Genomic DNA, 25492 nt, shown 5'->3' on the forward strand with positions numbered 1-25492 from the left:
GAAAATTCCATGGATTTTAAGAAGGTTTATAATTGTTGGACATTACTGATGCTTTTTAGATACTTTTTTATTACTATAAAATATCAAAGCATAGAGAAAAGCTTGTTTAACAGGCTTAAGAAGGAGGAGCAGTCTAAAGCTAGTCAATAAGATGAAACTTCAGTTTTAGTTTTTGAATTTCTGGCAATTTCATCTTATATTGAATGTAATTTATTTTGAGAGTTTGGATTTAACCTCCGATTATTGAGCGGACCAGTGATCCTGAACTGTGACACTCCAGTTTAGGAATTAGTGCTTTAAGGCAGTATTTAGTTACATCTCTCATTGGCTTTGTAAGATGAAAAGTAGAATCGGGAGTCCTATAATAGAGAGAAATCCTAAAAAAAAAAAACAAAAAAAAAAAAACATAGAAATCCTGCAAGAGATTTACAATCCGTAGCATAAATCTTAAAGGAGATTTTAGCTACAAAAAATTATAGTCATTCGTAATTCAAAAGCTCTGTGATCTTAGTAGAAGCTCATTCTTGAATTTTAGTGTCTGTTGTGTTTTGGTTATGTTCTTCATGATTTTTATGCAAGACTTATATTCATTACAATACTTTTTTCTGTCTCTGTTTCTCCTTCAACTATATAGAATGTAAGCAAACAGAAATGTCGTCTCAAAAGAGAAGTTGTTACTCATAGAAACTTCTCCAGATTTTACTCCATTCACCAAAATTCACTTTCCCAAAACAGTGATCTAAAATGTTTGGTTGATGATTAGCAATGAGCATTATTTTCTTCTGTTCAAAAAGTATTCCTTGGCAATTGTCTTAGTTCTTCTCGATGTGATAGGAAAAGAAATAGTCTAATGTTTAATAAAAATCATCCCTGTGTGCAGCCTATTATTTTCTGTGAGGATTAAGCTTTCCTTCAAAAGAGGTTACTGTACTTTGTTTCATTTTGTCAGTACACATTGTTGTGACTTTGTATACTTTTTAAACTTAACTTTTAATAACCAAAGTGATCATGTAGGAGGCGGTATAGCACTTATTTAGGCTTCTTTTGATTTCAGAAGATACCAATGGGAAGGAAATAGTTCAGTGATGAAAACTGCTTTTTGAAATGCCAGTCAGAAAGGGAAAGAATTTTGTTTAGCTAATAATCAGAAGTCTTGTAGCCCATGATACTAGATGGAGGACTGTTTCTGGAAGCTGCACTATATTGAGATAATTGCTTTTTGGGGGAGTCATTTGTTTCCCTCTCTCTCAGTAATCTCTGATTATTTGTGTGACATTTTGACAAAATTTTTCAAGGAGCTTCCATATTGATATTTGGAGTTACAGGAAGATTTCTGGCTTATCGTATATTGCTACATCTGCCTAATGTATTACTTCAGTAATTAGTTTTTTGTTAAGACCTTCAAAGGAACACTCCTTATTAAAAATAATCCCGTCCACAGGAAGCCATTTAGAAATGTTTTATGAGACCCTCTAGGAGGAAACTATTTCATTCCTGCTCCAGCCTGAATTCTTTGAAGGGTAAAATTATGGTAGGTGGTCTAGGGCTCACCAAACTCCCATAAATTTTCTCAGACTTCCCAGTAGTGCTCAGAACAAATTCTCCCTTAACTCTCTCTCTCTCTCCACTCTCTCCCCCCGAAGAATGGGAGACTATTTTGATGATAAAAATTGCCATTCTCCCCTCTGGAGTGGCTTCAGTTCATTAGCAAGGAGACCTCTTTTGCTTTCTCTGGCCGTTGGACTGAGCAAGCTTGTTTACTAGAATACTCCTCCTTTAAAGTGAATGGGTATTTTTGAATTGTCCTGTCCTTTGATAAGGTGAACAAAGCATTCCTCAAAGTTTAATCAGTCAGATGGATGGAAAAGACACTGATGTCAGATATACTCTGTACCAGTGAAAAATGGAATCTGTGGTGAAGTTTGACGGCTGGCTGGCGAGAGAGAGAAGAAAAAGAGGCTTTAGGGGCACAACTGAAATGTCTCCAGAATTCTCTGGTAGTTGAATTGCACTTCAGAGGTTCTTCAGGCTTTCTAGAAATTCCTCACAATTCACCTTTCCAAGGGAAAGACAAACTGTGGCAATATTACAGTTTTCTTCTGGCCTAGCTATCTCCCTTATAGGCAGAAGAATTCATACGGATATGTTTTTAGTCCTTTTTGTGGTCCACATCATGTGCTTCCCTCTGCCAAGCCATTAGTAATGCTATCAGAACTGTCCTTCTCTTGTATCGGACATCAGGCAAATCATAGTATACATGTATATGTATTTTCTGGTACCATCCTGTTCAATTTTAGATGCATTCAGGTGATTTATATAATAATTAAATTCTAATGGAAAGTTTTGTTGTTTTCTTTGCACTGTACTTGTTTCCCCGAAGAAAAATCTAAGCATTTCCAGGCTGTATAATTTGTATATTTTGTTATTTTAATAGTAAAAGCAGGTTTGATGATGTGGATAATCTCAACATACGTTATTTTAGCCGAAGGATATGCCTTTCATTGTAATGTATTTCCTGTTTGTTACCTGTCATGGAAGATGAGATTAGCTGAATTCATAATAATGATATATATCTCTCAATACTGTTAGCCTCACAACTATCATTTATTATTGCCATACTAGATTGTTGCTAAATCAGATGAACTGTGATGAATATAAATATAAAACAAATTTATTGTATTCTGACTGACTTCAGTCATGGTTAGTACACTCTTCATTCTGCTTTCTTACATTAAAAGAGTTTTTAGTTCTTTTTATCATTTTTTTTATATCACAGAATCACAGAACAGTAGAAGCTAGAAGGCGTTCCAAGTCCCTTCATCATCTTAGTAGCTCTCTATTGGACTCTTCAGTATGTCTCTTGTCACTGGGGGGCATAACTGGACAAAGTACTCCAAATATTTTTTTGTTGTTGAAAAGTCCAGCGTCTATGTCAACATAAGTGCTGATGCTGTGTACTTTTAATTGCACTTGTGAATTTAAGATTGCTGATTTTCCTCAATTCATTCCTTTTTGTTATGTTTCCAAAATGCATTTCAAACTTTCCTACTTCCGTTTCAGGTTCTAGCATCTTTGTTACTGTGCTTTGTATCATACTCTGTAGGAGGAGTCACTTCTTTAAAGAAATGTATTAAAACTGATATAAATAACAGCTTCTAATTCCTTTCAACATTATCTTCTCAACCTTGATAAAGATGCTCTTATTGTTATGGGGCACTTCCTAAAATTGCTAGTAACTCTTCAGTTTATCTGATAAAGTTTGGTGACTTTTTCATGTTCTCTGTGTAATTTCCAAAAGCTAAGCATCATTCACTAAATCGTTCTCGACTGGAGGCTGTTATGTTTTAATTGCAGAGACTGACTGTACTCAACCAGAAGAGAAATTCTATTCACATGGCATCTCTGCCACTTTAAGCAAAGAGAGGAAGGAAATGCCTGACACCTGTGGAGGGAAAGCTTCAGTTATATCAGAGAAGTCAGGCAAAATGTCAGGGAATATAAAACCAGTGATATGCGTGTTTTGCTGATGTTATATTTTTCTTGTGCTTCACATCAATATTTTCCTTTGAATTATCTTTTAATGTCTTATTTTTGTACTGGCAAGAGAACAGATTTTCCTCTGAGAAGTCATCTTAATCTTCTCAGTTTTGACCTTTCCCATTTGTCAGTCGTTTATGAAATAAACTCTGCATTGAAAAGTAAAAAATTTCATTTTGGAATTTAGTATTATTGACTTCTTTTGGAGAACAAAATAGTATGTCTTGAGAGACACTGTACTGATATGGACACCATTACATGGGCTGCTTGAAGTGGATAGGCTAACTTCGGGTAGCATTCATTAAAAAGCATCTAGACAACAAAAACGTTTTTCTCTTTCTTGTCATAGTTCTTTGTTTTAATTATTTAAAATGAGTTCTATCCCATCTGAATGCCTGTATTAGTTGAGTTAGATGTCAGTGGAATGTGTTTTTACGTATATTTGTACAAAAGAGTATCAACAACTGTGAATTGTTTTGTTCTACAGTGTAACTTCTGATGTTAGTTGCTACTTCACTTGAAAGGTAAGAGCAGAACTGACTCCTTCAAATCTCTAAAAATTCTGTCCTGAAAGTTAGATTGACAGTATGTTCATTTTAAAGAGTCTTTTCAGTCAGAAAGCAATTTTTAGAAGGAACATGTTATTTACTGTAAGTACTTTTGTCTGGTGCATTAAATTCCTTAGATTCTCACTGGAAAAAATGGTTTGCATTTTATAATAACCGAATACATGCTAAATTCTTATGGTCCAAAAAGCTATGAGATTATATACTCCCACATTATGGCTCCAGAAAACTTGTTACATGTAAACAGTTTTTTGCAAAGAATATTTCATTATCTTTAATGGAGAAAAAGAAATCATCTCTTGAGTAATATTCATATGTAGTTTAAGAATTACAGTAAACTTCTGTGATTGCTTTTAAAGAATGAACACAGTAGAGGGGAGTCTGAGTCTGGAGAAACACTCTCAAATTCCGACTATTTTAAAGTTTCTGGGAGTTTTCAGTTGAATTTAGGGTCAGAATTCAGTCAGAATATTTCCACTTCTAAACTGCCTCAAGGTCAAGTGAATACAGATTTTAAAATGTCATGTTTGTGTAGCTGGTGCACCAGCATTTCAGAAGAGGTTTTGGAGTTGGGTGTTTGAAAATAAATTCAATTTTCCAGTGCATGTCCACACATCCTTTTCAGCTGTCATTGACTCTCTTAACATTTTGTTCTTTACTATCATACAGAAACTCTATTCTCTTTAAATTAGGTGCTTTTTCTTATTTTCATACTACATGGTAAAGGCTTAATGACATTGAAATGAAAGACAGAGGGGACCCACTCTTTCTCCTTTGGACAAGCTGTTAATAAACATCCCTGTTGCAATATTTGCTTTTATTTTTTAATCTAATACTCAAACAAGATTTTATATATATCTGGCTTATTTTTTACAGAGGCATATTTCATTACTAGTAGTGTAAAATATTTCAGATTGTATTTATCTATCTGTTCACTCATGGGATCTACAATAGTACATCAAGTACGGTTAGTAATCTGTGACACCCAACAAACCCAACAAACTGTTAACAGTACAACTTCTGTCAAAATTAGTTTCTGTTGAAGTAGGCAAAATGTTAGCTGATCTGTGCCCTTCCTTATATAGCTTCTGTGTTTAAAATTTTTTTAGTTAGCATTTTGAAGACATTAGCAAAGGCAGACTCATCTTAGCCTGTCTTTACAAACTGACATTTTGCTATTTATTGTCCATTACTTGTTATTTATTGTAACAAAACTTTTCAGTTATTTCAAAGAGAATCATGCACTGTTGTCAGCAGGAGTGTTCCTTAAAAAACTAGCAAGTTTTTTCCTGATACACCTGCTACTTTAATCTATATTTACTTTTATAGTTAATGGAATTTAGTGCTGTTTTGAAGAGAAAGTTAATGCCTTTCCAGAGCTGAAGAATTTTACAAATCCGTATATTTACTTTGCATAGACAAATATCTTCAATGATTTCCTAAAGCAGGAGCAATAAAATTTTTGTTAATCTGTTACTTGTGTTTTTTACTTCTGGTTTCTTTAGTACGTGCAGAAAATATCTATACATTATTTTTCAGTAAATAATGTGCTTTATTCTGAAATGATGAACTAAGATAATGGCCTCTTCCTCATGAACTTCATGCAACTAAGATTACCGTTTCCAAGTAGAGGTTGTACTGTAGCCCACAATGGTGCTTAGCTGTTGCAAGATAACTGAGTCTCTTGCTTTAGAAAGGAGCAGCTCTAGAGACTAATATTGCTAGGTTGTGTTGGGGTGTTTGAGCACCTTAGTTATTTGTTTGTTATTTATAAACCATTTACTGAGTAACTCCATCTCTTCATGAGAAATGTAGCGTAGTTCTTGACCACAAAAGCAACAATGAAGATACTAGTATGTAATAAGTCTATTTCATCTAAGTTCTGTATGTTATTTAACTGTTTAAGATAAGGTTGTGCATCATGCTTAATTACCAAAATATCATGATAAATAATCAACACTGTACCTGTTGTTTAATTTCCTTTTGCTATTTCAAGATACATGTAGAGTCTTTAATCGGAATACTTCTGTAAAATGTTAGGACACAACAATCCAATTAAGATTGCAAGACTGACTTTCTAAATAATCCAAGCTACATAATTGTGCTAAAAAGCTCATAACCAATTGCAGATGTACTTTAGAATTACATTTTGTCATAAAAAGTTCTGTGGTGCTTCTCAGTGAGTTCTTTTAGAATTTTGCATTTGAAATAAATACCCTCTGGTTGTCAATTCCAGGTGTGTTCCATTTAGGGTAGCTACATCTGCCAACCTCAATCAAACCTCTGAAATTGCTTTTGCTGTTCTTTCTGAATTGCATGTAGACAGGAAGCAGCATGAATGAAAGTATCCTTGATAGAGAACCTCACAGAATGGCTTTAATGCTAAGGTGGGATTTAGAGAAATAAAAGTTGCCCTGAAGAGGCACTCCCAGGTTCAGAAATTCATCTGAATTATTTCAATCTACTGATTATTCTGTGGACTATTTACTTTTCTGGACTGAAGAATTTCCAGCCCTAGGCTGCATATTCTAATTCAGCTGTAGCTTAACATTGTTGAAGATGTCAAGTTATCTGACCATAATAAAATGAGTCTGTTCTGCAAAGAAAATAAAAGGGTCATGGCAGCTTGTGCAAAAGATATCATCTATCTGTGATTCAGAGTTGGGTCAAGGAGTATTTAGTATAGACTTTGTCTGTTCCATGCAGGATTTCTTACACTTCAGTCGGGTATTTCAAGTACAGTGTTGGATAAGAATGCGTAACGGACTCAGCATCTGTTCCTTCTGTTGCCCAATGAATCCTTTTGGAAATATTCCATGAAGAACACTGACTTATTGGGTGTCCAGCCACCTGACACAGATTCCCCCAGGCTCACGGAATGTAGTTTATTTCTTCAAAATAAATATTTTTCGTATGCATGTAGGAAACTGCAGATTACTTTACGAACCTTTGAATCTAAATGGAGGGATTTTATGCAATCAACCCTGTACATTATGTATATCTTCATAAGAAACCGCATTTCTAGTTGCAGCTTTGAAAAAAATAAATGAAAGGTATTGAGGGCACATAAATATGGAGGACTCCAAATCAAACTGAAAAATAGTAGTAAATAAGCTTGTGTGTGTGTGTTTGCAGAGGTTCGTATTGTGCTAATACATCGTAGGAACAAAAGAAAATTAGCTTTATTTTCTGTGAGTTTGCTAGACTACAGGGAACCAACAACAGCAAGCGTACTTCCAACTAGTAGCAGAAAAAAAACACCAGTTTTCATTAGATTTTAAATAGGTTTGTTTCTGCTTTCTTTTATTTCTTCAGACTTGAACTAGAGTTGAACAAAAAAACCAGCTTTGAAATATCTACTTTCTTACAGTGTAAGACAGAAAATTATTGAATAGATTTTTTTAAAGGAAGTATAATTGACTCAATGAATCTAAGATCTTATTAAACTAAGTACCTTCTGCTCAATAAGGTCTGATGACAAAATTATTATTTAAACAATCAAGTTTGCATACATAACTCAAAATGTAATGTTGTGATTAAGTTATTTAAGTCTACAGGTACTTGAAGTATCATTAATCCAGGTCCTGTACTGTCTAATTAAAAATAGAAGAGGGTTCTGTAAGTAAGATAAATATTGTCTTCTAGCAGGTTCTTACTAATATATTTAATAATTTGAGTGATTGATTGTTTCAAGTTTTCTTTTTCTGTGTTCCCTCTCAACCCTCTAATGCTTCTCAAGAGTCAGTGCCACTTTTTCAACTGCCACCCTTAAGATTGACTTCTTATGACAGGTGATTTAAATAGGTGGGCAGATGTTTTTCAAGGAAACTCTTCTTTCTCTCATTTCTCTTTCCTCTCAAATAATTGCGATGTGAACATGCAGTCTTTTATATATACATCTGCTTAATTAAAATGTATTTACCACCTCCTCAGCAGCTGCTTGTGACAATTTACTCAACATTCGTGGCTGGGATGGCTGTCACTGTCAACAAAGTAATTGAATATCTTTGAAAGGCCCTCTCTGTGCCTTCTCCTTGGCTACCTCTTTGGTTCATTTTAGCGGAAAAAAGGACTTGGGATTTGTTTCATGGAATTATGCCGGAATTGACTAAAATTTAATTTTAGTTTAAATATATATTTGTAATAAATGCAGTACCTTGTGCTGCTTTTTATCTAGTAAATTTCACTTGTTTCACAGTGCTTAATGCCTTTGCTCATAATGATGATATTGATGCTTGTGTAAAATCCCCATTCAAAGTAAAGGCACAATAAAAAAATCAAGTGGGTCTACTGACTAAAATAGCATTCTTGCTTTCTGTTCTGTTATTACTTAAATTTTAGGCTTGTGTACTGAAGTTGAACTGCAGTCAATAAAATGAAATTACGTATTGGTAAACTGAAATCATGTGAAGAAATACTTGAATTTTGTCCTTATGATGAAGAGCAGTGGAAAGCTATACTGGTCAGTCCTCACTTACTGACTTAAGTAATCTCATACAACGTATTATTTTATGAGAATGAAATGTTGTTAGCAGTGAGTGCATAGGAAAATAATATTTGTCCACCTTTTTTTTTCTTTTTCTGAGCAGAAAACATATTTGAGGACAAATTTCGACTTTCTTCTTACAAATCTATTGGAATGAAATACTTAATTACAAAACTGTGGATTCTAGCTTGTCCACATACATGAAATAGAGTACTTGTAACGGTAAAGAATTGTTCTGTATAGGCTGTCACTTTAATGAGATGGTGCCAATGGAATTTTCAAATACAGCATCTACCTAGATCACTGTGAAAGTAATGTCTCCTATTTATTTCCACTGAGGCTACAATATATACAAAGAGCACAATAGCACTATTTGATGGTGAAAATTTTCAGCTACAAAACACTTTTTTTCAACATAGTCACACCCATTAGCTGATTTGCAAAGATGAGCTGATCAAGATGCTCTTCATTTTGTTGTGCAACAGCTGTGCACGACCATCTGGAACATGGCTCATCTTTCACATCAACGTTGCCACTGCTGAAACACATCACTCACTGCCTCACACTGGCATCCATGTTTGGTCTCCTTCACAGTAGCATCCATGTTTGGTCTTCATAAACGTTCAGCAGGCATTCATGAATGTCAATTTTTTTCTACGTGGAGGAATTCAAATACATACCTTTTCCTTCATTTGCATTTCCAAATTTAAGTGAATGTTGGTGGGAAGGTTCAGCTCCTACTGTCACACCACCAGCATCCATTTCTGGTATCTTGGGCCAGTGTAATAAAATAGGAGATTTGACTTTCAGAGCAGACCCTGTGTTTACTAATGCCAGTGTTGAGAAAGAGATTACATAATATAGCAGTGATGATTCCTTTTGACACATTGCTTTTATGAAAATCACTGCTTTAACACACTGTAGTTAGTCCATGTGTTTTTCTATTTGTATTCCTTGGTTTCTTGCATTCAACCATGTATCTGTATATTTGTCTGTGCTTTTGCCTACCAGTATGAAGGGGTCGAGGGCATCTATTATCTACTGTGAAGTCAGTAAGTTATTACTGAACTTTATCCATCTGTAAATTCGGGCAAAAATCTAAAACTGAATTGTGACCAAAATATAATAGAATCAGAATAGAGGCAGTGTTAGGGTTAGATTTTCAAATGTGTTTTGAAATAAGTGCTGCATGAGATTTACAACAATGGTAGAGTGATGCGGGAGAGTAATACTTTCCTATTGAAGAGGTCTGGGGTGAGTCTAGCAGTGCAAATATAGCATTCAGAGTCAAGGAACAGTGTTTACTCCATATGAGGATTTTCTTTGTTTGATTCAATTCTGTTATCTGTAAGGTGGAGATAAATGTTCTCTCTGCTTCTTGGAGGCATGTATGGTTCTACGAGTGTAGACTATAGGATTTAACAGTGATGGGTTAAAACAGATATGAGATGTGAACAGGTTTAAGATCTTGGATTTTGAATATGGGTGGGAAGAAATTTATCCCAAATTTACCAGATTGCTTGGCATTAACATCTACACAGGATCCTTCAGCCTCAGCTGCTCTGTGATTCTGCCTTTGTCAGCCTTTTAGGGTGCAAAAGAGCCTTCATGTAATATCTATACAATACTCTTCGTATATAATTCAATCTTTTCTGGTAATTTTATATGATACTATTATCTTTTCCAGAAGGGACTTTTTTCATAACTTTGCGGATGATGGCATATTTACTGTTCAGAGTGCCAGAATGGAAACGTGCTAATTTCTCTAAGGAGAAGCCTAACAGATGGCACTGAAAAGAGAAAGTAAGGGGATTTGTCTTAGTGATTTTTTTTTTTCGAAAGTTAAATGCTAACTGAATATTTACAGTTATAAATGAACAATTTCAGAAATGTTTTGCTGATAAGAAAATGGACGTGGTTGTGAAAAGCCACAGAGCTGTGCAGACAGAGAAGAGAAAGCAATGCAGGCCATCCTGATTTGACATTTATTAGCATTAGCCTCTATAGTATAGAGGCAAGAAGGAGGAAAAAAATTAATCCAGCTATGTTACCTTAATACTAGAATGCAATCTGAGTTGTTATCTTGTCATAATATCTATTCAGAGTAAATGTAAATACATCATGTGCCACTCCAGAAATGTTCCTGAATATCAAGTGAAAAATTATCACTATAGAAGTATTAGTCAGTAAGTCTATGGAAACTTGCATGTGGTTTATTACATACTGACAGGCAGAGAAGGCATTCTGTTGAGCGACTGAAACCCTTTCAGGAAGGAGTGAAATACATACAGAAGGCTGATTCAGCATGTGTGCAATGATTCTGCATTTAAAATAGAGTGATTCTTGTTACTTTTGGATCTGATGCTATGATTGTTTGTAGAGGCATCTGCCTGACAAGATCTAATCTGTGCTTAACATCTCATTTCTTATAAGTCACTGCTCAGCTATTAAATGTTTATGATAAATTTACCAGTTATTTTATAAACCAGACCCTTACGCAGTAACAAATTTGCTTTTTTTCGCATGGGGATTGTGGTATCAGGACCTATCTTACTAAAGTTAATGTGATACAGTGCTCCTTTACAAAGAAGTTAGGTCAGTTTATGGTGGTGTTTTGTTTGTTTTTTTTTTTACTAGAGAAAGTTGAAAACTTTAAGGTTGTTGGTTGGTTGGTTGTTTTTTAAAGCCAATAACAAGCTTTGAATTGATGTACATGTTTAAGCATCATTCTGCATCAAGGAACATTAACGCAACCAGATGCAGGGTCTGTATCCTGGGTTGCATCAAGGGAAGTGTGACCAGCAGGTTGAGGGAGGTGATTCTGCTCTCATGAGACTCTTCCTGGAGTCCTGAATCAGGACTGTGTTGGCGCAAGCTATGGCAGTACTGTGTGAGAAGAAAGGGTAGCAATCTGTGAGAAAACGGGGAGACCTCAGAACCATTTAATGGCCACATATATTGTAAAAAAACAAAGCCAAAACATGATTTCACATAGTTTCAAATATGAAAGAATAAATTACGGATATATCTTACTGTAAAAGAAGCATAGTGTACTACAGGTAATGCACACACTTTTATGTTATTGACCAAATATATAGACAAGATGTGGCTCTGAATCATTGCAATGTCACATAGATGCTGTAAAGAAAGTAATTGGTATATCCTAGATGTGTCACTTACAGTGTTTTCTTAGAGATTTTCTATTTCCATTCAATTTCTTGTAGAATGTTATAGGATTTTTATTATTTTTAGTAATAATAAATCTCATTATTATGGGTAAGCTGGACGTCATGCTTGTTTTTATCCAGAACAGTCGTTTTCAGGATAGCATATGTAACTTGATGTATAGGCTAGCTGATGCAAACATACTTCACATTAAGCAAGAGTTATTTTACTATTTATAGTCTTGATCATCGCTGGAGGGAAGGAAATCTGTGTCAGTCTCTTGTTCCTATATTTGTTGTTTATTTCTCCTACACAGTGACCATCATCAGTACAGAAGAACAAGATTTAGTTCATGAAGGAATGAGCTAATGGGCCAGCCCATTAACTTTTGAGTGAGACAGAAATAGAGAATAGACAGAAATAGAGTAAAACAGTATATGTCTTGGAATGCTTTACAGGAAATATAATTCATATAGGAAAGGAAGCAGGCTCTTTTGTGCCTGTTTGCATGACTTGATACTCATGCTTGGAGGCTACCTGGATCCTTTTTGCAGGAGAGAGAAGAATTTTTGGTTATACTGGATACTGCTGTGCAAACATAAAATAAGCTGACTGATACCAGTCATTCCCTATTCTCATTCTTCCAACTGTCAGTCTTTCAAAAAGCCCAAGAGAACTTGTTACTTGCCAATTACTGTACCTAGTTGTAAACTAGAGAAAAGCTGTTCGCTCACTCTGAAGACCAGAGCTGCTGCATTATTGTAATTACTGCTTTTCTCACTGTGAACTGCTGCCAGGCAGGAAAAGGAGATCGGCATCAAACACTGTAAGTTCTAGCTAGAATACAATACTGTAGTTGTAAAAAGTATTTTAAAATTATTTTTTAAAAGAAACACTATTTACTTATCTTGAAGGCAAAAATATGGAAGTGAATGTCTATTAATCCTCTTAAGGAGTGAAGTGTCTCTGTAAACTGTATTATGAACTATTAAGTGTGGGAAGAGTTTTGTGCTACTTACATAGTACCTTAGTTGTATATTTTGATGTTTTCAAAATTCTTGCTTACAAAAAGGACTAAGGGGAATGATCCAAAGTGAGGAACAGTGCATTTGCAGTGTTCATTCCCAGTCAAGCTACTGCTGTCAAGCTTAGTACATCAGTTTGATTTGTGCTCCCTCGTGCGCACGTGGGCATACAACACTTCCCAAACTCTACTTTAAGATCACAGTACAGATAATAGTCTGGGAACAAATAAGACATTTGAAACAGACATGCAGGTATGCTGTAGTTTTACCTAAAGGGAATGATTTATAAAAGAAATGTGTCTGATATTCAATATTTAGGATTTTTATCCTCTGCTATATTATGTTGTTACTAGGACATTGAAATATATATTAGCTATGTTTAATCTATAGAAGAATTGCTCTTCCCTTTTCGCCACTTAGCGTAGGATATGTAATAGGAAAAATTTTAATTCCATGGCAGTGTCTGAAGGAAACTTTTTTTTTGTCTAGTTCTTGTCATTTTAATGATTAGTCGTTATAACAAGCAAAGTGGAAAAGGGCATTCAAAGTGATGAGAGCACTGTGAAAAGTTTGGTGTTTTTTTTTTTTTTGTATTGTTGCTATACTTTTTTTAGAAGAGAAATGAAATAATTGGATGTTTTTGCATCGGTGTGTCAAAGCGGTTTTGCTGTTACAAAATAAATGTGTTGCTTTGTATTCCACTTATCTTAAAAAGAAACGAGGCTAACATATTTTAAAATATGTTAAGCAGACATTAAGGCGGAGTGATTTGTTCTGAGACAGGAGAGTGCAATTTTTAGGCCACTCCTTTGCTCTCCTCAGCTGGGATGAGGAGACACCACAAAGGTAAAAGTGTGAAAACTCGTGGGTAGAGATAAAGCTTTATCCAAGCTAAAGTAAAAGTAAAGCAAAAGTTGTGCTTGCAATCAAAGCAAAACAAGCAACTCATTCACTGCTTTCCATTGGCGGGCAGATGTTCAGCCACTTCCAAGCAAGCTGGGATCATTGTGTGTAATGTTTTCTTGGCAAGATAAATGCCGTCACTTCAAAAGGCATTCACTTCCTCCTTGTTTCCCTCAGCTTTTATTACTGAGCATGATGTCAAATGGCATGGGATGTCTCCTAGGCCAGTTGGATCAGTCCTCTCCAGCCCCTTGTGGTTGCCAATCCCTCACTGGCAGGGCACCACAAGGATCGGCAAATTTCATAGCTTTGTGCAAGCAGTACTCTGTAACAACTTACTGTCAGTGTGTTGTCACCACAATTTTAATCAAAAATCCAAACCGTTGCATCATACATCAAAACGTAATATCTACAAAGAAAATTAACTGTATCCCAGCTGACACCATGACAATCTTGTACTTGATGTCCTGTAAAACTGCTTGGAAAGTCCTGACTGCTGGCTGCTGTTAAAATCCTTGGTTACAGAATCAAAGATTGGTTGGTTAGTTTGTTTGCTTCTAAATACAGGAGAAGCGAATGTTTTTCTGTTCCTGTAATGCTAATGAATATTGAAGCAGTGAACTTCTAAACTGACAAATGTTTCACAATGCAGTTCTGCTGGATAATCCATAGAGAGCTGATTAAAGATGTAACAGGAAAACGATTATGATCACTTCTACTCCAAGGACTTCTACGCAAGGTTGTGCTCTTCTCTTGAATAATTTGTTCCTCAACCAGTTATTCTCAACTATCCTTAGAAAGATACTGTCCCAGTCTTTAAGCTAAGTTATTCTTCCTCCTATTAATGAAAAACATTTTGAGCATCATAGGGTGGTCAGTAAGATTTTTAGTACACAGCAGTCAGAATACCAGTTTCCACAGAACATAATTTGCTTTAGAAAGATGAAAGAAGAGTTATGCGATAGACTTTATGTACAGAAAACAAAATATTTGACTTTTGACATCCGAATGTTGAGAAGATGTAGTATTTTCACTGAGTTTTCATTTCCAAAGTGCTTGGAGAGCAACATTTTTGGTCTGAATAAGCATTCTCGCTATATCAATTTAAAGCAAAAAGGGACAGACGAAAACAATTTATTAGAACAATTTATTAGAACAGTGTTCTAATGGTGACTTTATGAAGTAAAAATGTACATCTTACTCTGTGATTTTGAAAATTGTAGCAGATAGGAACAATTTTATATCAGAGATTAGACAGATCTGAATTCAAAGAATCTTCTTGACACAAATCTGCAATTTGGTATGACTGCACTCTTGCTAATAAAGCCAATGAAAAGTACATAGGAAGTCAATAAGAGTTGCCTTAAAAGAATGCTACTTTGTGGAGCTATTCATTGGAAGACCAAGGTGCAAAAATAGAAGCAACAAGAATATTCAATCTCTGCTGTAAAATAACCAATGTGACAGTGCAAGCCTTTTCTAGCAATATTAACTAGGAGTGTTGTTGACTGCTTCTTTGTGATGTGAGAACCTTGTCTTTATTACTAATATTGCTTACGGATATATTTGTAAACAACAGTAACTGAAGGTGCAATGAAATAGCTGCTGCATAGCAGAATTATTATTATTAATAATAGCAATGTGGGCTTAAGACCTAGAGTCACCAATCAGCTGATGGAGTCTTGCTATAGCAAGCACTGTCCAAACCTTTCAGTCTTGGCATGGGGTTAGATGTAGGTCAGCAAAACCATAGGTCAACTACCCAGAGGAAAAAGAAATTGTGACTAGCTTCATGAAATCCAGTGGAAACTTAGCAGCTGCTGAAGACGTAAGTGCAGTTGTATGAGGATATATACATTCAAAGTACAAACTGTACAAATATCTGAGATATGTCAGTTTTTACATCTTTGTTTTGATCATAGTTAATGTAAGATCAAGTGTTTTCGAAGGGCAACGCAGAAGACATGCTAGGAATGCTGAAGTGGAAGAATACCTCTTCCACAGACATGCGTTGAACTAACTGCTCACTCCAGGCAAATGAGTGACAGAGCCATCTTATTTGACCAAACACACTTCACTCTGTCCTTTACACCTTAATTTATTCTCATACTGTGCTTTGAAGTCCTTCTTGGAGTTTCTATTCTCAGCATAAAACTGTTTGTCAAATTTCCATTAAGCTTAAGGTGAAAAATTAATGAGCCGTTCACTTCAGATATTTCAAAACTTTACCGCTCTATTATTGATGCAACAGAAAGTCAAAGATGTAGGTATATACAATTCTAGTTCAGTGTTCAGTCAGACTTTTTTTTGATTTGTGATTTTTTTTTTTTTTTTCAGAGGTCATTATAACAGTGTTTCAGGTCATAGACAGAATTACTGTAATGAATTTTATCAGTAAACTTCTTAGGCAGTTTTATTAACTTTCTGTTTTATCATATCCTGGCAGAGGGCAACTTTAATAAACAGCTAACGATGAAATATGGTGTTTTCTGAACGTGGAATTTAAATAGAAGTGAACAGGAAGTTGATTTCTATACCATCAGCTCTTACAAATAAAAGGCAAATTGTGCAACCCTGGAGAAGATGTGGATAAAGTAACATTCTTTTGAGTAGAGAAGTATGAGATTGTGACTAAATCTCTTCTGTTTCTTGTGCTCTGATTTCAGGCTTGACTGGTCATTGAAGCGATGATAAAATTGTGCTTTAATCCAGAATTGAGTGGAATATAATGCACATGTAACACTTGTTGGACACGTTAAATTGTCCTCATAAAGCATTTTCAGAAATCTCAGAATAAGTTACTAACATCAGCAAATTACGTGACATAACATTGTGAAATGTTAGGTTACAAGTGTGCAACTGAGACTGAGCAGGAAATGGGTTCGTCTGTGTTTACAGTAAAGAAGAAAACCCAAAACAGAGTCACTGGAAAAGTGCATTTCTTGCTCTGTGTCAGAAACTTTCTAAAAATTACCTCTTTTTCCACTCCCCAAGTAAACTTAATAATTGATTAATGTATTTTTCTTTCTGTACTGCAAAATATTCTCTGGAGGCCGTCTTAAATGAATAGCAGTTTTAGGCCTGGCACAGTTGTATTGTTAGAATTGCAGAGTAAGGAATTCTGTTTCTTGAACTATTTTGATGCTGTAAAATGAAATTTTAATTACAAGCAAAATCTTAATATTAAATTATTCTCAAAGCATTTGTTGGGTTCCCAGATCCTGAAAGTGCTGTGTTGTCCAAGGATTCAGCTGGGAAAGATGATATGAGAACCTCACAAAGTTCTTAGGTGTCAGTTTCCTTGGAAAATCGAGTTGTGTTTTGCAGTTGATAATTGACCAAACCCACGATTTAAAAACAAACTGGAAGACTGCAGCCCAGGAAATCTCAAAATTGTTCAATACGGACTGCATTTCACATGGGGGATAGGTTTTGAATGTTTCTTGTTTGATTCCTGGTCACGATGCAGATGGCTTTGTATACATCTCGTAGGACAAAGATGCTCTTGTGGTTGCTAATAAATAGCTGGTAGAGGGAAAGTAACTTCAAAGTCTTTCCTTTAAGTGCTTTAGTATTTGTTCTAATTCTTTTTTTTTTTCTTAATTAATTTAGTTTTTCCATTGTTAAGAATTCATAGAATCCAGGTGGACAGCTATCAGGTGGACGTCTAATCTAGCACACTGCCTCAGAGAAGAGATGAACAATATCTGTGTTGTTCCTGACTGCTTTTGTAGATATTGTACCTCCTGTTGACACGCATAGTCATTAATTCTTTTAATTCAGAAGTTTTTCTTCCAGATAAAGTAAATCTCCCTTTTCGTAGCTCAGATGAATATTTTTTGTCCTACCCATTAAACTGTACTTTATACCTTAAAATGATTTATTTTTTTAAACATGAGAAGTTTTCTCCTATCAGTTGTTCTCAAATGCATGTCTTTCACAGTCTGTTCAGGTGTGAAGCTGAAGTTGTGGATAAATGGAGAAGGGATAGATGCTTTTCATTTACAGCATTTTGAGGTTCGTTGCTCCTGTAATATAGTCTGCAGATTGACAAATGGTAGACAAAATAGTGTCTCAGTTACATTACTTGGATGGGCATTTCAGGATTCTTTTTTTATTCTAGAAATAGACTGCTAAAGCTTGAGCAAATTGAATTTACTATCAATTTATTGAAGTAACATTCAGGGATTTTCAGCCCTGTCCAGCTTTGATAAGGAAAAAAAAAAAAAAACCCACCTTCTGAATTATCACTTTTGGATCAGTTTCATCTTTCCACTTATAAGAAGTGAACACTGAAAAGATCTCTGCTATGTATTGAAGATGAATAACAGATTTTTCACCGTAATTAAATGTTACAGCGTTGGTTGATTTTTGCATTATGATTGAGGGCAAGTTGGAAGATGTCTCAGGAGTTTCTAACACAAAAAATAAAACAGGGAGGATGCATATGCTTGTGTATGCTGCGGTTCAGTAACAACACATCTGCTTGTAATTTTCTATAAGTTTATTAGAACATTTTCTGCTGATTTCTGATAGCTTCTTCCCCTTGTGATTGCAAGTCATACAAAATGTAAAGGATACCTCCCAGCTGTATAAAGGCCTCCATGTCAGCAGAAAAACATGTTGCATGGATGTTTCGGAGATAGGCCTTGTAACCTGAATCTCTGGATGGAAGTTTGGGAATTATTCCATCTGCACAGGCATGTTAGAAGGCTTTTAGAGCTTTGCAGAGCTGGTTTCTGCCCCATGCTGTGAACTTCCTCTCCCTTTCCATGCTGGGCTTTTTGTCTGCAAGAATATTTTTGTTTTCCTTGGGAAGATACAGTGCTTTTATTAGACCAACTGAAATATTCAGGAAAAATATATAAATGATTTGTCCCAAACTGTGTTAGAGCATTTCCATTTGCGGAGTTTGCCTTCTCCTCCAGTTATGTCAGTTGTTCTCCCAACATATCTTGTTATCTCCAGAAACCTTCCCATGCTTCAGTGTTGGCAGATGTATAGGGAAACTCATTTATTTTCAAATAGACATTTTAAAATATGCTTAAATCTTCAGCTATCATGATGCTTGTGCTGTTGTTTGTAAAGATCTTAAAGATGTAAATGAAATATTCTGATGCTTTCTGAAGTGTACCTTCTTCCACTGGATATGTACCTATCTGCTCAGTGTGCTTTTATTCCACACCTCTTTCATCTGCACCTTCAACCTTCCATCATAAAAACAACTGCAATTATAAAATAAGGCAGTCACCTCAGCTGTGTTGAATACTCATTGAGTCAACGAGATGATCAAACTGTATTCTTTGAAATGGAATATGTATATTCAGATTTCCAGGTTTCTTTGTACGTTAAAGGAACTACTCTCCATCAGCTTGTAGTATTTCATCAACGTGAATCCTCTGTGGTGTGTGTTCTTTTCAGAGTTCACAAAAAAACGCCTTTTGTGTGAAAATGGCTTTCCTCTTAAACGCGTATTGCTAAGTAGCATAACTTTTATAATATTTTCACATCTGCAGCAAAGCAAACGAACATATCAATAGCAACATCGTTCGGTGCGCACAGATACTTCTATTTGATTTCAAGCAGTTTAAATATCTGCTTTTCCTTTTAAAGTTGTGTTCAGTTCTTTCTTCAATTCAAAAATTGCTGCTGATCAGTAATTCTATTGTTCACTGATTCCTTTAACTATACAGGAATTTTTTTTGTTGTTAAATCACACACAATCTACTATCTGCTTGGACTCAGAAAAGCTTTTTTCTTGTGGAACTATTCCCTACTTAATGTAACATCTACATGTAATTTTGGGGTAAACATTCTTAAAGGAATATTTTTTCATTAAGGTAAGAAGAAAATAGTGGCTGGTTTTCTAAATTAGATGTCTTAATCTGTATTGTAGATGGTTGGTTTTTCACTTGGTTTATGCTTTATTCAGAAATTCTTAATTATAATTAACAAAATTGCTCTTTTCTGTCTGCCATTTAAGATGGAAACTACAGGCAACATCGACTGAACCTCACTGCACTGTTAGTGCAACCAATTTCTGCAGCGCTTGCCAAAAAACTCGCTTCGATACCTGAGAATGGAGTCCAAAAAGACAAGTGTGTACCTGTGCAAATGTCAAGTACAGGTAATGCTTTTCAAATGTTTGTTGTTTTTTTTTCTCTTAACTATGAAATATTCTTCAAGAGTTCCACATTTGTTTTCTAGAACGGTGTATTGCCAAGAGGTTTAGCTGACTATGAGGATGTTTTGCATAGCTAATTTCTAGAAGAGGTTATGGAAAAAAATAGAACTTGTGCTCTTAAAAAAGGCATATGTTCCTTTATCATTGGCTACCTTACTGTAGTTAGGTATAACTTTTCTCTTTTGCTAGCATTCAGCTAATATAAGTCAATATCTGAAGTACGAAGTCTCTTAGCATAAGGCATTAAACTCTAATTCTTGCTATTGACTTAAAAAATCCCACTGTCTTTGGATATCTTCACTAGGGAGCAGTTATTACAGTTTGTTAGGCCTTGTTGAAGTGCTTAAACATCAAGGCTGTGGGAGCAGTATTATTCTGTGCCTTTTTTTGTGTGTGTGTGTGTGTGTGTGTGTGCCACTAGCATAATAATTCTAAATAGTGTTGTGTCTTTCTGTGTTCCTTAATTTTTATCTGCTGTAGAATAAACACTGTATTGTTGTCTAAACCTTCAGGCACCTTTCTCAACAAATTTTACCAGAAAAACAGTCATCATGACAAAAGTGAAATGACTTGAATAGAGCTAGATGAAAAGAAAGGGTGCATTCATCTTCAGAGATGATGCCATTTGCAAACTCTTACAGATTATTGCTTGAACAAATTTATGGGTTTTTTGGAAAATAAAAGTGAAAATACTGTCTTCCAACAAAAGTGATGCAATGCGTTGCAAGGGAGGAACACCTTTCAGATAGCATTCCAGAAAAGCTGTATGCAGAAGTAATAATTCTGTCTTGATTTCTGTTTTATAATAATCTATTTGTCACTATTAAAAAAAACTGTAGAAAAAAAAATATACCTTTTATTATAATGCCTGTTATTTTAAGTGATTTAAAGCAATGGTCTTGGACTTGGGGAGACAAATTAAGTTAGACACTACAACCTCCACTAAGTGCAATAATAATCGTAAACGCAAATTTTAAGGGCAAGCATATGTACTGTATCATTTATTTATTGCCTTTGGAAAGTTACTGTGGAATAGGAATACAATAAAACAAGTCATAAAAAAGGCTGATTAATTTTATGACTTGTGTTAGCGTTTGTAGTTATGTACGCTAAATGTAAAGGCAGTAGGGCCGCACACTTCGTGTCTTAAGCTGTTGTGGTTAGGACAATTATTGCTCTCCATGCATGGCTGACTAGATATTTTAAAGATAAGCTGACTTCTCAACAACCAGTAAACAAAGACTGAATAAACAATAAAATAATTTTTTTTTTTAAAGGAGCAGTAAGGATGTGTGAAGGTTGCTAACACTGTATTTTTTTCAACATCTGAAATGCATGATGGAAGTCACGAATTTGGGTTGTCAAAAAGTACTCATTTTTCACAAAAAGCTGCAAGGAGTTTGTTTTTCAAAGAGGTTTGTTTGGAGGCTGCAGTGTAGAATCACCGGAGGGTAACTTATTCTACCTTTTGTACGAGAGATGTAGTGTTTGTTTTACCTCCCTGAGAGGGTGGGAATTCTGTGTGGCAAAAGATTTCTGGAAAGAATATTCCAAGCTGACTGTTTAGAAAGGGTCAATCCACGTCCTCCTTTTCTGGTGAGCACAGCAGCCTGTTTCCAATTTCATGTAAAGCTTTTTAACCACAGTGACTCATGTGCCTTTTCTTTTTTAATCTTAATTTATTGAGTCAGGCGGCTCACTCGCATCAAGCCTTGCTTATTTCTGTAATGCATTCATGATACATTGTGCTTTGAAATAACAGTATGGCTATCAGTGTCTGGACCGTATACTTTCTGGAAGTGCTCAATAGTAGCTCTGAAGAGATTAAAACAAAAAATTGCTTTCATGATAAGAAATCTTGTGTAACTATTTTATATAACAATAACTAAAGCGAATATGCTGAAGAGAGCAGGGCGTATGAGCACAGTGAAGATTGAATTTGTGGTCTTCCTGTTGATTTGAAGAATCTTAAGGGAAAGATTTCACATCTGACATAGAATTCATCATTTTTGTCAAAAGAGATGAATGGGAAATTCAGATGATTGGTTGGCTTAAAATTTGTTAGAATAAAATGATGATCATTCTCTTATCAGTATGTTTCAAAAAGCCAAGCAGCAGATTCATCAGTAATGATTAAACATTTATATATAGTTTTCTCACGCTGCCTCTTTTTTCCCTTAGCCTTGCAATTTTCAAGAGACATGATGTGATAGAGGGAGGAGATGGGGGGAGACATCTGAGATATATCAGATACTTAAAACCCAAACAGTGGAGAGTGAGAATTAAGTTAGTTACTAGCTTTGTATTAGTTGAAGTCAGTAATTAGATTTGCTTTTTTGTTTATTATGGTGCTTCTTTTGCTAATCCTCATTAATCTTAAAATTCTGTGCTCCCATGAACTTTTTCAAAAATGGGTAATTAGAAGGAATTTAAGAAGTATTGCAGAAAAGCTGTACGCTTCTGAAGCCGTTTTTTGTTGTTGCTTAGTTGTTATTTGAGAGAGAGAGAGAGAATGTTATTAGGATATTGTCTGGAACACGGTGCTTTGGTTTCAATTGCTATAAATCAGGCAAAGAAGCTCTCAAATAGAGCAAGGTTATAAAATAAATATAAAGCATTCTCAAAATTCATAACTGTCTTTGATACCGAGTGTGGCGCCTTCACTCCATATCACCATGGGACAAGGTTCAAAGTGAAACAAGAAATGAGGCGCACCTGATTACTTACTATCATAGAATGACCTGGGTTGAAAAGAACTTCGAAGATCCTCCAGTTTCAACGCCCCTGTTATGTGCAGGGTTGCACCCTGCCATATAGCCACCAGACCAGGCTGCCCAGAGTCACGTCCAGCCTGGCCTTGAATGCCTCCAGGGATGGGGCATCCACAACCTCCTTGGGCAACCTGTTCCAGTGTGTCACCACCCTCTGAGTGAAAAACTTCATCCTAATGCCTTTCCTAAACCTTTCCACTATTAGTTTAAATCCATTTCCCCTTGTCCTATCACTGTCAACCCATGTAAACGGTAGTTGTAAACTTAGACTCCAGGCAGTAGGTTGTTATTCTATAGTTTTAAAATTCTCAATCAAATGAGTAGGAAATAACCAAGCATTCTTAAATTCAGGTAGTTTGAAGACATGACAGTAATTTGGTATGAGGTAACTTATAGATTTCAAGTTATATGAATACATAAAAATACCAACAAAAGTAAATACTTTTCTACTTCAGAAATAAGTTCTGGTTTACATAAAGTCAAGGTATATCCTGGGTAGTATTAAGTTAAATTCTCCTCATTTTTCAGAGAATGCAGGGGGAAAAAAAATTGTCAATGCCTTTAAAATACAGTATTAGGAAGTGAGATTTGTTGCCAGGCGTATCATAAAGGGATTAAATTTCACTTCTGCTGTGTACTCCAAAGACTGCTTTCAGCTTTTTCATCCAATGTACTGAGCCTTTAAATCCAAGTCACTGTAAGCTGATTATTGCAGTACGTGTCTGTTAACTTGACTATCTGATTTCAGAATGTGTGCATACCCAAAATTAATTTCCTATTTCTTCCTTGTCAGTTGAAGACTAGATAGCTGATGTTGATTAAGGAAATAGAGAGTTAAGTCACTTGTTTTCAAAAGGATTTATAATCTTTTTGAAATGGGTCTAAAGAAACATGTCTGAAGTTTTGTGTCTAGAAGAAGGCAAATCAGTTTGGGCTTGGAAATATTTTTCTAGCAGACTATTAAACTAGCCCTAAGCAGGCTCTATAATGGCTCTAAGCAAGGAGATAGAAGAAGAGGTAACTTGCTTAATGTAGGTTGAATTTAACCTGCTTAATCAATGTGGGTGCCATGAGCTGTTTTCATAGTTCTTTAAATGACCGAAACATGAATAAAGGTACCAGTTACAGTGCTGGGAGCCCTCCAGATTAATGCATTTTTAAATTAAAGATTTAATAAAATTCTAGAACAGTATCAGCAGATTTGTGTAGCAATCATTTCATCACGATGTTGATAATAAACTTTGAGTAACTTATATCAGAAGGCAAAAGGTAATTATGACTTGTACCCAAATTTATTACTAACTTGCTGTGATAATTATTGCAAAGTAATATGCTGTGGTCTGTTTTTAATGAACTGATTGGCTTTCATATTCTTTACTGTTGCAGTTTTCACATAAAGGATGATATTATTGATAGCAGATAAGGTTTTGTCTGAGTAAAATAAAATGAAATAAATATTCTTGGTACATTTTATGAAGTAGAAGAAAAGATCGCATATCATTTTGCTTTTCTCAAATATTAGTGGAGGAGGGTGAGTGAAAATTTTATGTTAAGAGAATTTTAAAGTAAATTTACCAGATGAAGTACCAGGAAATGAGCCCTGAAGTATCTAAGAGATGTATTATTTTGATTTTATATGTTGCACTAAACTCTTTGCTGTAATATTTGGTTTATTTTGGGAAGCAAAGCCAGGGAACAAGCTGTCAGCAGTGCAGTGGGAGGATAACAGCCCAGGTGATAGAGAGCAAAGCGATCAGTGGAATATTTTAATTTTGGTCTGTGATGACAGTTGGGATGTGGGCATTGAAGCTTTGCCCTTAACCACAATGTGCTGTTGGTGGTGCAGTGCTTGGGCTGTCACACCTTCCTGGGATGTCAGGGTGACACTATGGCCACTGTCAGGCAATTGTTAGCATTTAACTTAGAACAGTTTAAGACATTTTGCTTTTCTGAGATAGGAGTTATGACCTTTCAGATGAGGTGAATGTTAATAGAGTCTATTATAATGCAAACGCAACATTTTGAAGGTATCTGCAGTGCCCTGTAGTTGGATGTTTTGTTCCATTCCCACAGACTCCAGGAGTCAGAGTAGCTAATGTGTCCTACCTGGGGATACATGGAATGGCAGTAATTCTCTATGCAGAACTGGACTTTAAAAACAAACAAAAGTAACTATTTTTAATCAAATGCTTTTTGTTGGCCTTACATTGTGCCACATATCAGTTGTGATGACAAATCTCATATATACTGGCTGCTTTACAAGCTTTTTTACTTTTGTAGTTATATCATTTCCTCAACCAATACCTGCTAAGCAAAGAAAGCTGTGTTCTGCTGGCATAAGGATGTCACCAAAGGCTGTTCTGGCACAGTGGTTACTAATATGAAGGTGTCATGTCATGGAGGTTCCCATGTCATTTAGCATATGATTCTTCTGTTTTTCTTGTTAGGGTTTTCTTCTTTGGTTGTTTTTTTTCCACAGTAGTGTCATGTAAATGAGGTATAATTCTGTGAATGTTAGAGAAAGATTGAACTGGGGAAATGCTTAGGTTGGGGAAACCTATGAAGATTAAAACAATTTTATCACAGAATTTTGTTAATCCTACTTGTGTGGTTTTATTTCTGATTTTGGTTTGCTGGGTTTTTACTGCTGTATTCTGTCAGCATATATTGGGTGAATATAATGTTTTTTTTTTTTACCTTAAGGAATAGAAACATCTTTTAAGATTACAAGTTCAATCTTTGCTACTAAAATTCACCTAAGGAAATGCCTTAGTAAGCCATGTTTCAATATCTGATTTCTTGTTGGTAACTTAACCTTATTTGGTAATTTTGGTAATTTTTAACCTTATTTTCTT

General features: G+C 35.3%; 1 protein-coding gene across 13 annotated transcripts in view; it reads left to right on the top strand.

The window, feature by feature from the left end:
- NAALADL2 (N-acetylated alpha-linked acidic dipeptidase like 2) overlaps positions 1-25492 on the top strand; it is a 387619-nt gene that overhangs the window by 267890 nt on the left and 94237 nt on the right. For all 13 annotated transcript variants that reach the window (XR_006169131.1, XR_006169130.1, XM_042820506.1 and 10 more), the window contains one exon: positions 19666-19809. Coding sequence is in view for 11 of the 13 variants with exons in the window: in XM_042820506.1 (XP_042676440.1) it covers positions 19666-19809 (144 nt within the window). In the remaining 2 variants the exon portion in view is untranslated. The remainder of the gene's footprint in view (positions 1-19665; positions 19810-25492) is intronic.

Source organism: Centrocercus urophasianus, unplaced genomic scaffold, assembly GCF_019232065.1.
Source record: "Centrocercus urophasianus isolate 14NV4802_14NV808 unplaced genomic scaffold, USGS_Curo_1.0 seq_19, whole genome shotgun sequence".
Taxonomy (NCBI): domain Eukaryota; kingdom Metazoa; phylum Chordata; class Aves; order Galliformes; family Phasianidae; genus Centrocercus; species Centrocercus urophasianus.